The 12,918-nt window shown below is 28.1% G+C and overlaps 1 protein-coding gene across 1 annotated transcript; it reads right to left on the bottom strand.

Moving 5' to 3' along the window:
* Positions 1–1,116: 1,116 nt before the first annotated feature.
* LOC111300367 (GATA transcription factor 21-like) lies at positions 1,117–2,526 on the bottom strand. The gene is made up of 4 exons (XM_089746813.1): positions 2,430–2,526; positions 2,221–2,276; positions 1,774–2,130; positions 1,117–1,654 (listed from the first exon to the last, which is right to left on the bottom strand). Exons 1-4 carry the CDS (start codon positions 2,437–2,439, stop codon positions 1,310–1,312), a joined length of 768 nt encoding a protein of 255 aa, XP_089602939.1. The 5' UTR covers positions 2,440–2,526; the 3' UTR covers positions 1,117–1,309.
* Between the last annotated feature and the right edge of the window lie 10,392 nt (positions 2,527–12,918).

The raw sequence follows: 12,918 nt of genomic DNA on the forward strand, positions 1-12,918 counted from the left end.
TTTTCTTTCAGATATCAAACTCTTCATCATCACAAATTAAATCAACCTAGTCTCAATAAATACAACATTAGATAAACATTCAACATTTCAATTAGAAATTATTTGCTTTAATTTAATTAGTGATCTTGATTCAGTGTGCCAATCCGTGATCCTTGTCATTAGCAACTAATTGAAAATGCTAAATAAGGAACCGAACTCATCTACTTTATTAATGTAAGTATATATAAATATCAAATTTTAAGAAAATTCAAAAGTTAATTAATTTATTTTTTCTTGATTATAGAAAAAAATACAAATGTTAAGATTTGAATTTAAATTTATTGAATTTTATTTTATAAAATTCAATTGTATAAATCAATTAGATTATGCTTTCAGATTTAATTAATTTATTATGTATATACTATTTACTATATTTTCTCCCATCGACCATTAATAAATTAAACAAATCTATTATTTAAATGATGGCTATTCTTGTTTTTCTTCGATGTGGGTTTTTTTTTTCCAATTTAATACGGTAATATACAAATTCAGAGGTTGAACTAAAGTGGGTATAAAGCCTTGCATCATCATGACAAAGTCTTTGTTCAACCGCCCAAACAAAACTTAGTTTCTAACTGATTGTCTATCCCTGTAGCAGTGAACTGCTTCACTGGATCCCTGCATCAAAGAGAGAAGGCAGACCCAGTCTCTAGTCTCCGGTACAAATCCAGTTGTTTTTTTGTTTGTTGTTGTTGTCGTCGAACCTAGCTACTAGCTATATATTTAAAGCTAGCTACTATGATCTGACTTACACGAAGACAATATCCAAGGCAAAATTACTATCTTCTAGGCGACTTTCATCTAAAGCCCAACCAAAAAAAAATGCAGTATGCCTGTAAACCTAGCTAGGCTTTGATTCATCGATCACCATCATGATCAATTACTGAGCAAATTTCCTTTGAAACTCGTGATTTTCTAAATTACCATTGAAAGCCTAGTTATTGTTATGACGACTTACCAAAAATATGTGTCAGCAATGAAAATTTTTGGTCACGGTGGCGACCATGTTTATGAGAATTGGATAAAATATCCGAAAGCAAAGACGAAAGAAAATAATAAAATGAAAAGAGAGAGAGATAGAGAGAAATTGAACCTTAAAAATTTATTAAGTTCATAACACAGATGAACAAGAGATCCATAATTTTGGTTATCAACCTGTTTAAATCCACCTAATCAAGCTCTGAACATCTCCATGCAATTAAATTTTATCTCTAACATCATATAATAAAGCTAAGAAACCAATATATAAAAGCCTAGCTACTTGAGAAATTCAACCATGAGCAAGTCCATACGATAAGGCCATCAGCAGGATGGCAGCTTCTTTCTCATCCTGAGGGAAAACTCGATGAAAAGCCGAATTCTTGCTCAGGATTATCCTCAAATCCTCAAAACACAGCTTCTTTCCACTTTGCGATTGGGAACCACGTTTGCAGTTTTTATTCTTGAACTGTGGAACACAACCATTACTTGATCTCTTGGCCTTATGTTGAACCTTAGTCTTCATCCTTGGCGTGGTCTCAGCTACAACAATAGTGCCATTCGCCGCTGCAGCTGCTGCGTCAGCCATAGCTCGTCTTGCTTTTCTTTGTCGAATTCCACAGGCGTTGCAAAGGGACTGCAGCCAAAAGACCAAAAGCTAATCAATTTTCTCCAAAAAAAAAAAGGTAGTAATTGTCTTTAACTTAGATTTTAGAACCAGGGTTTGATCAGAAAAGAGAGGAAATTTAGTTGTACCATAGGGCCTCTAGGTCCACTCCTCCAAAGAGGAGTCTTAGTTGTGTTGCAATCAGCACAAACCCTAATTGTGCTGTTGTTGTTATTATTGTAAGAAGAGTTGCTGCTGTTATCTGGAGATGATGATGGCTGCTGCTTCTGATCTTCGAAATTTTGCGTAGAGCTATTCGATAAATCCGTGTGTTCCGAGCTCATCATCATCTTCCTCATCATCCTCATCTTTGAAGACATCCACTTTGTAGAACTATTCTCATGACTCTGACGACTTTCATTAACCCTTTCATCTTTTTTCCATATTGATAACTTGAGCCCACTGTCACTGTCCAATGGTCCATCTTGTGGAACATATATTTTTGCCTGAAATTAATTAAGTTATATACGTAATTGATCATTTATCCCAAAAAAAAAAAAAAACCTATGATCACATTAAAAAAACATGACATATACCTCAACTTCTTGATCTTGTAACTGCTGGGATTCCCTTTGATTATATCCTGCTTGCCCTGGAACAGTTGAGTTGAAGAAAATAGGACAAGTAAGAGAAGAAGAATTAGAAGATAATGAAGAAGGTTAAGATTTTAAGCTAAAAAGCTGGTGGTGTTGGTGTTGATAATCTTCGTTAAGGTCAATAGGATAAAGAGATGAATAACAATTACTAGAAGTCATCAAGAGAGATCAGCTAAACAGAGAGAACATTGAAGCAACCAATCCAATGATCAACAGTAGTGATCTAGGTGTTGTCCGGTAAAGGTGCAGGATGTTTGAGATTAATTAGCTAGGGAGATATGACGGGAGGTGATCAAAGATAGAGAGAAAAAGGCAAAAAAGGGCCTACGCCACTGAGTGGTAACTCCCTTTTAAAGCAGAGATAGAGAGCCAATAATTAAGAGGTTCACGTGACTTCATATGTGACACACGAACAAGTTAAAAAGACAAACGAAATGGAGAAGTGTGGAATGCTAGCTACTGCTCCATCCTATATATTCAAAAAAAAAAAATGATAATAATACACTTTAAACACATAGCTAGCTAGGATTAATACTATATATAAATGTCATCGATCCAAATTTTGATTTTCACATTGTAACCTTATGAATCTCACATTAAAAATATATTTGTAAAAATTTATTACGACTATAACATTGAAAATTAAAAGATGACGAAAAATAGCACCCAGAGCTAAGCTAGAATATGAAGACACAAATGATGAGCCATTTTTTAGTCAGGTACGTACAAAAAAGGGAATTAAATCTCCAAATATATAAAAGCAGCATCTTTCTAATTAGGGTATAAGGAATATTGGAGTATATATGGTCCATATATATAATTCGAGATGATCATATAGGCATTTTTAAACAATTATTAAATACTTAGAGGATGAAGTTCATGAATTTTTTAAATTATTAAATTAAAATTAAAATTAATAAATTAAAAGGTTTTATTATATAGATCAAGTATTTAAGTTTTAATAAAATTTTGATATAGGTATTTTTAGTAAAAATTTTGATAAATTTTTTATCGTTAAATAAATACCAATTAAATTTGACTTATTAACAATATTTTTAATATTTTTATATATTATTGATTTTCGTATTAAATTTTATCAATCTATCAATTTAAATTTATTATTTAAGTTTTTATTAAATCAATTTTTTTTTAAATTCACAAACTTTATTTAAAATACTTCATCTAAATTTTATAGTTTGGGTTACAATTTTCATGGGAAACATATATATCTCCATTAATTCTCCACCACCTTAGTCTTGCCAAAAAGCATTGAATACTTTGTGCAGGCCAAAGACAAATGCATCATCACCCCACACCTTTGCCACCATGCATATGTATCTTATCCATTTTCTTTCACCAGCACTCACTCATGTCATTATCATTGCTTTTTTACATATAACTCTATGAACATTTCCCTTTTACCCAGGAAACGTTTCGATATGAGCATCATGTTAATATATAGTCCACTATCTAGCTTGAACCAAACGGATTGTAAGAGAGTAATTATTTAAGTTTTTTGATACTTAAGTTTGTTAAAATTTAAATTTGATTATTAAAATTAAAAGTTCAGTAATACATTAATAAATTATTCGGCTTTTGGCAGTAATTACTTAATTTTTATATTTAAAATGAACAAAAAATTAAATTATAATTATTTAAATTAAAAATTTAACAGTTTATCAATAAATTAAATTATTGTCTATAGTAATTAATTAATTTTATTTATATGCTATACGTACAACATGGTTCAGTGTACCTAGCTAGCTTGAAAAGAAAAAGGATCTCTAAATATATATACCATGGGAACGCCAAAGAAAAATGTGAAAACATTTTTAAAAAAAGCTGAGCGAAGAAAGGAACAAGTCAAAGGAAAAAGCTTGTTGCTAAAAGCTACATATGAGACTTGCTCTTAAACACAAGATTTTGACGTGTTTTGAAATTTTAAGGAATTTGGATTCTTTCCATGTTTGACCTCTCCCTCTCCGCTAGTACTAGTGTTCAAATCTATCTAAGCACATCACATGAACAAGCAATATATCACCCAAAAAAAACTGTCATATTAATGCACTATCTTTTTGCTTGTTTCAAAAGAAATACCCAATATGATTATTCTCCCATTTTTACAATCAGTATAACAAAATAATCATCCTCATTAATGGTGAGTTCGTATAGTTGCAAGTGAAGAACTTGTTCATTCATCAGGATTATCAATTTAGATTTTGTATGATTGATGCCAAATTAAAAAAAAAAAAATACAAGATTCAACAAGACAGAAAATAGCAAAAATTCCAATTTAATTAAAGTAATTAAAACTTATTCTAGTGACACAATTAGAAGATTTTGGCTAAGAAATAAAAACGTGAAAAAAAAAGGTGAAAAATTCTAATTAGATTTAGAGCTTTTAATCTAAATTTTGATAAAAATTTGTGAATAAATTGATCATTATAATAATAGAATTAATTTGGTATTAAAGACATGCATATATGTGATGTCCCCATCAGATGAGAAATAGGTGGTTTTTTTTTTTTTTTTTTATCTTGGAAGAAGAATATATGATTAGGATATATCCACAAAAAAATAAAAATAAATAAGGCATTTTTGCTGTTGGTGCCATTTGAGCAGTAAATATTGACAGCAGAAACATCCCATTTGCAGCTGCCAAACTAAAAACTATATCTTGAGCAGCTAGGTAGCTGGAGATCAGATCAGACCCACCCCCAAAGGCAATTGGGAACATACACAAACATGAAAAGCAATAAATATCCATTGTAATATTGACAAAAAAAAAAACAAAATAATAATAAAATTTTACGATGAGGAGGGAGGCTACGTAGGCAGGTTGCTAATCACTCCAATAACATTTGTTTGAGGTGCAGACGTGGGTGAAAAATGATGATGGATTGTGTCATGAGTAATGGAGGGTATAACCATCGGTTGTTTTCAAAGAGGTGCTCACTAAACTGAGGGGGCCATTGGCCTTAAGTGCTACAATGAAACTTTTCCTCAATGCCAAAAGGTCCATCTCATCACGCATCCCTTCTTTCTTTCTTCTCTCCTCTCCTCTTCTCTTATGGATGATTAAGTGCGGATTTGGATTTTATCGTAATTTTATTATAGTGCAATTAAGTTCATCATATTATCAGTTAAATTTAAATATTAATTTCAATAAAATTTATTGGACATAAATTTTTCTATTAAATTTTTTTCAATCATAATTATAATAATAATTTTTAATTATAATTTAATAACTTTTATTATTATTTTTAATCTCACTGTTTAATCAAATAAACCCCAAATTATAGTGGCTGCAAAATTTTTCATGGGCAAATAAAACCCTTTAATGATATGGATTTAGGTCAAGATTTCCTGGCTTTTTTTCGTTAAAATACATATAGTCCTGTAAAAATATTAGACTTAGATAAAATCTGAGAATCTCTCTGCTCATAGTATAAAAATATATAAACATTAAAAAAAGTATTGAAACGAAAAAAAATGATAAAAAAATAAACTAAACATAAATTCATTTATGATATAAATAAAAATTAAATTGTACTTTCAGCTATATGTGGAAGCCAAATAAAAATAAATATATTTGAAGGTTCATTTTAGTTTTAATTTTCAAAATAATCAATATCAAAATCATAGTCAAAATTGGTTAAGTTCTTAACCTACACTTAATGTCATCTAAGCAGAACTCTCACCATTCACGTCAATGGCTCTGTTATTTTTCTACTACAGAGAAAAAAAAAATGGGAATCCTAAGTGGGGATCCTAATTCCTTGTTGGACTAAGGCCAATGATGAACGAGTGCCAGACAATTGGCCCATCCATGATGAGCCACTCCCACACTATCCAATGAGTTTATTGGGTCAGATTCGTGGTCACAGTATCCACAATTTCAACAAAATCTACCCATACGAAAGACTGGAGCGTGATTCAAAGTTGGAGGCCAGACCAAATTCTGGCAGCCCAAAAAGATTGCCATCGATCAAACTGTGGGTCTAGCTTTATCTTCATCCTGCATCAACATTTACTTTCATCTGCAAGTTGCAACTGGCAAGCACTCAATCTGCCAAGATCAGAAACCATTTATTTTCAAGGACACTTAGTCCCCACCCAAGTACAGAAATAAGAGAAACTTTTAATCAAATATAGTCCCTAGTAGTTCCCTTCAGCTTCTTGAGTTTACTGCTGCAGGAATTGTGAGCATTAAAAGCTTTTGAAGAGTTTCATACCTACTTGTTTCAATGTTTGAAGTATTTGCAGATAATTTACCGAACTACATAATCATAAAAGCTAGGATTGTTCATGAAATAGCAACTTTAACAACAATGACAGTCTGTTTAAAATTGATGTGGATCTTGGACCCAAGAAGCTTGTTGATGTGAGATATTCATCAATGAGTTTTATCATTGGCAAGTTACAATACAAGGTCTTAGCCTGTCTAATTAATTTGATCAATTTATGATGAAATTGAATTACAGTAAGGACTTGTTCACTGAATGAAGAGGATTGTAATTCTGTTTACGCAACAGGCTTGGTTTTTACTGATAATCACTTGGTAAAGTGCTGGCCTTCCTATGATCTGGGATCAAACCCTACAGCCTCAAATACCAAAGAAAGAAAAACCAGCAGGCTGCAGGCATAAAAATATATATATAATATAGAAAACCTCCATCCTTAGCCGAAGTTAAAGGTTTAGTATCATGCGCTGTGCAATCGTCTTCTCATGAAATTATTAGTATATTACCATTATGAGAAGTCAATTGAGATCTCTTCGAGATTTGAGTTGAACTCGACTTGTTGCAGCAATCTAAACTTGCCTGTTAAGGAAATGCTTCTCCAATTATTCTACCCATACGTCGCATCTTAATTACTACTACTATATTAATATCATAGTTAAAAGTGCCATAAATATTTTCATATCCTTCTTTTTCTTAAATCTCGCTATCATATTCAATATCACATTGTCAACGAACGTAATTCAAAAAAAAAAAAAAATGGTGTGTCCCAAATTGACCAATTCTAAGAATTTCAATAAATGTTGGTGGTACTCATGACTCGATTTCATTTGTTTTCGTTTTCCCTTTAGAGCTAAGGAACTCAATTGAAGGTTTGTTGGCCATCAGTCATCACTGCAGCTTTGAACTTTGGGCAACTTTAAAAAGCACAAAGAATTTGCCTAGCGACGGACATTCACCCATTCACGCAACAAGTTTTCATAAAATGGAGAGGAATGGTAGAGATTGGTGAAATATATATGCAGGCCTGGAGATTGAACTGAAGCAATTTTGCAGGGTGGTTGTGACCTGTTCCAAGTGGCACAATCCACTTCTTGTGTGGCTCGGGTCTGGTCCCTGGTCCCAACCGCAACAATCAAATGCTTGTTGGGTTGGCCTAAGAGCTCCGAGTGCCAACTTCACTGATAAGGGTAACTAAAGAAACATTGTTCGTTGTGGTTGACATTAAGTGTTGAATGAAGGACTGCGACAAAAATGCAGCAAAATTGTCAAATACAAGCCTCAAAATAGCTGAACAATTTCTTAATTTTTCATTCAGTCGATTTCAAAATTATGAGATATAAAATTTAATTTATTGTTGTTGATGGAAAATTCAACAAATAGATAACATAAACCAACTCTCTCTACTTGGCTACTCCAATTTCCCATCAGCATCTCAAATGGTTCCTCCTAATACCTATGGCATCAACATTAGTTCAGAAACCAAACCAGCGACCAGAGCAGAAAGAAGAGGACGAGATGGCAATTAGGTTTCTTCAATTGTTCATTTATTCCACGCTTCAGGATAAGTTATAAAAACATTCCATTTGATTAACAAGTCTTAAAAATTTTTTTGATCACTTAAGTCCTGGATCAAATACTTTTTTTTTAACTTTAATAAAATAATTTTATTTTTTAATTAACGCATGCAATCAAGAAGAAATAAAATATACTAGTGAAAATTTGTTAGGATATTATAAAGAATGCATGATTGGCACTAAAGTCTAAATACATGGACTAAAATCATTGAACCTGCTCTTTAAAACTAGTCCAATGTGAAGCTGGAAATCAGTCAGCAAATTCAAGGGTGGAATACCCAAAAAAAAAAAAAAAATTTGTTGACTTCTTTACCTAAAAATTTGACACAAATAAAAGTGTAGGATATGAATTTTTATTCCATTTTTGCTTCCAAAACTCAATTTCCACGCATGCATTAAGATAATCATCGAAAGCGAAATTAAATTGTATATAATTATGATAATAAATTATTTTTATCATTGTTTCCAATGAAATTACATATCAAGTATTTTATACTGAACTCCCAATTTCAAATCATACACATCGACTCCAAACATAAAACTTATGTTGCAAATTAAATTTATTTTTTCCTCTTAAAAAAATAAAAACTTGGCTTTGCCTTTTCATGGATGAAGTTGAAAACAACAATTATTAGATTTTTAGATTATGATTTCATCAAATCCCAATATATATTTTTTAAGAGTTAATATTATGAATAATTTTTAAATTATAATAAAAAATTTAATATGATATTCAATTTTTAATGTAAATTTAAATTATAAATTTATTAATTAATATAATATTTAATTTTAATATGATTAAATTCAAATGATAACATATGTCATACAAATAATTTTTTAAATATCATATTAATTAATAAATTTATAATTTAAATATTATATTAATAATTTTTAAAATTTAAACATCACATATAATATTTTATTATAATTTTAAAATTATTTATAAATTTAATTTTTTAATTATAATTATAATTTAAACTCAATAATAGACAAACTCAACCAATTAAGTGAGCTAAAAAAATAACAGTAACTACTTGCCTAAATGTCAAAACGTTAGATAGTACCGTTTGATCGTACGATCATACACGTTATCACGAATTGGCCCTCATAAAATTGATGACGTGTCAAATTATTATCCTCTAGATCACGATTAAAACGATTCATCATGTGGTTTTTGTGTGATTTCCTTGACCTCTTGGGAAGGTTCTTAGTTTGGGCTGCGGTAGAGGATGAAAGAAACGTGTGGTTTTGGGGGCATAAATGGGTTCGACCCGACCCTGTTGGGGCAAGATGGGGCCCATCCTTCCCTGGATCTGAACGTAAGAATTCTCTAAACCGTTATAAAGCCCACTAAATGTGGCCCTACTAAATATGTAAATATATAGTATAATTTAAAAATATCTATATTATAATTAACTATATAAAATATGACTTAAACATTTCTCTTACGTATTTTCATTTTTTAAATTTTGAAAAAAAGTTGCTTGAATTTTAATTTTTTTATAAAGAAAGTCCCAATTTAAAAATAATAAAAAAATTACGAATTAAAATGTTTTAATTGAATGAGATCGAAATAAGTATTATATTACAAAAGTGAAAATTAAATAAATATAATTCTAAATTTATTATTAGATAAACAAAAATGATATAACTTGAACTTAATTTTATGAATCTCACTTTTTTTTTTAAATAAAATTTGTCAATATTTACTCCAAATTCAACTTGACACTTGATCACCATAGTCAATTATGATAATATAATTAAATCTATTGATAAACAATTAGGTTGTTTTTAAATGAACAAAATCAAATATTCTTGCCCCCAAATTTCTTTTTGACAGGTACAACACTTATTTCCAAGAAAAATAAATAAATAAATAAAACATTTAATTATTTATTAAATAAACTGAATTTTGAAACCAATTTCATTAATTTTTCAAACATTTCTTGATAATGATTTGGGAGATGATTAGCCAATAATCACATGATTTATTGATAAATATTAAAAATTTTAATTTAAATGATTAAAAATACAAATCCAACAACTTCATACATTAAAATAAAATATTTAAGAGATGGATTAGCCTTTAAAGATAGTTAAAATAAAACTAGAAATTAAGCACAGGAAGTTAAGATATGGTGGAGTTGATTTGAATTAAGTTCAACAATGTTTAAACGCATGGCAATCACTTTGACTTAATTCTTTATATTTTATTTGGCCTTAAACTTAAAAATTATAAGATTAAAGGCCATTTCATCACCTAATTTTTGGATCAACCACCATAACCACTATTCTTTTTTCTTTTTTCTATCTTCTTAAAGAAAAAGAAATGTTTGCTTAATCGAAACATGACCAAACCAATTATACCGTAGCCATTATTAATAATAACCAATGAATATGAAATTCTTACAAAATTTTCGATCATCTATTTGCTTGATTTTCAAGCCACGATTTGTGAAAACAGCTGTTTCTAATGATCTCATCATTTCGCAATTCCCACTTGAACTATTGCTTTTCAAAATATATATTACCAATATTTTAATTTTTTTTATATGAAATTATGTTTATTTTGTAAACTAAATGAATTTATTAAGAGAAAATCAGCTATATCATTTAATTGCATTGTCTGAAACGTGCTCCTAACATGCAATTTCAAGATTTTCTTTTAATATTTAAAGTTATCAAAATTTTTAATTTTAAAAACTTATATTTTAATCATCAAAATTAAAAATTTAAATTTATCCACGATCATGTAATTGTTGATAACTTTAAAACATTTTAAACACACATTTTTTGGGTTTTTTATTTGATAAAAATAAAAAAAATAGTTTAATTTAATTAATTTATATGCTCATTTTTTAAAAAAATAAGATTAAAATTCAAATTTAAATTTAAAATTTAACATTTACTGTAAAACATCCTTAAAATAAAAAAAAAAAAAATCGGTTTCCAACTTGAAATCAAATAAAATAACAATAGTAATACGTCATTTGGTGTGTCAGTTTTGGGGATGCGGCAGCTTGACTTCTGACTTTTTTTTCTTTAACGTAGTGGTTAGTCCTACTTTGTTCTTATCTTTGGATATTTACCTTGTTGCACAAATATTAGTTAAAAAAAAAAGAAAAAAAATTGCTGCACAAATACAAAATTGATTCCAAAAATATTAAATTATAGAGCATAATGCAAACCACCGTATCAATTGAGTCCATTTATCATTTGTAGATCGTTGGATACTTGGCGCTTTTAATTTATTTTATTTTTATATCTTTAATATTTTTATTTGTAATAGCTTTTGGTTTTAATTTATGGTGAAAATCTTTAGTTTAATAGCTTTTGGTTTAATCTTTTTATTTATATTTCATCACACCCATATCTAACTTTTACAAATTTAAGCAATATAACTTTTATCATTAACAGTGAATTTTTTAAATTTTATTGCCAAAAATTGATAAGATAACATATATCTTTAAGATATAATAAAATATATAATAAAATTTTAATTTTATTTATAAAATTAAAAAATTTTGTTATTATTGTTTCAAGTACGAACTATGTTAGAAAGAGGTGAATAGATATTACTATTCTTGAAATTTAAATGAAAATTTTCTTTAAAAAAAATTAAAATTTTACGACCAAATTTCATTGTTTAATTAATTGGGTGGATAAAAGGGTGCAGAAAAACATTTTTGCCCTTTAAACGTCCCAATCATAACATTATCGTATCCTCCAAGACATCATATTAACACATCACGAGAATTAAATAAATATAATATAAATATAATATGATTTAAAATTTAAAAAAATTTATAAATAAATTTAATAAATTTATATTTTTTTAACATAAATTATGATACATAAATTTTATATAAATATGATATGAATACATAAATTTTTAATATTTTATATGATATAAATATATAACTTATTAAATTTATATATAAATATAAATTTATTGCTTAAAGAAATACTCAATTGAAACTTGCAAGAAAAGAAAATTTCTTTTGATTGATTGAGTGAAAAGAGAAACAAAGGTATCCAAATACACTACACTTTCAAGAAAAGCAAGTGATACCCTTTGCTTGAAAACTCTTAATAAAAACTTATAAATGCTGGATATTTAATTGAAGAAAAAAGAAACAAATAATTTAAGAAATGAAGAAAAAGAAGTAATAATAATAAAAAAAATTAGTGGATAACTAGGATTGGGAGAACCTTTCTCCAAGTAAGGACACACCCATCTTAATCAAATGCTTCTCACTTCATTTTTTTTTTCTATTTTTTTATTTGGTAATAATTTATTTTTTAAAAAACATGAGATCTAAGTATATAATCTAAGTATTTTACTTAGATGATGAATCAATATTAATAATTAAAAATATTTCATATGAAAATAACAAAATATTTTATAAATATTTTAATTGTTAATTATTTTCGATTAAATTAAAAAGTATAATGATAAAATTATACTGTTTAAAGGTGAATAATAAATTTGATTCATAATTTTAAGTAAAAATAATGAAGTTATCTTTATTCTTTTTAAAGACAAAGTAATTAAATGCTTACTTGTAAATAAAGTTAAAAAATATTAATAAGCACTTAATGATATCGATTAAGGTGGTATTTAAGAAAAAATGTAATTATTATTTTATTTTTTTAATTTTAGTAATAATATATAAAATTGTAAAAACTTTTCTTAAAATAATAATTTAATTATTCTTAATTAGTGGTTATAAATTGCTTATAAGCACATAATATAAACGAATAAAAATACATTTAATATTTAAAAAATTGAACATTTTTTAAAAATTTTAAATTAATGA

This window comes from Durio zibethinus, chromosome 18 (genome assembly GCF_047325235.1).
Source record: "Durio zibethinus cultivar Kanyao isolate XHJ-2024 chromosome 18, ASM4732523v1, whole genome shotgun sequence".
Lineage (NCBI taxonomy): Eukaryota > Viridiplantae > Streptophyta > Magnoliopsida > Malvales > Malvaceae > Durio > Durio zibethinus.

Bases quoted from the DNA above. Each gene is read 5' to 3' on its own strand.
- LOC111300367 (XM_089746813.1), bottom strand. The intron at 2,131-2,220 runs GTATATGTCATG...AATTAATTTCAG, and splicing joins TACAAGATCAAGAAGTTGAG to GCAAAAATATATGTTCCACA. The intron at 1,655-1,773 runs GTACAACTAAAT...TTTTGGCTGCAG, and splicing joins GTGGACCTAGAGGCCCTATG to TCCCTTTGCAACGCCTGTGG.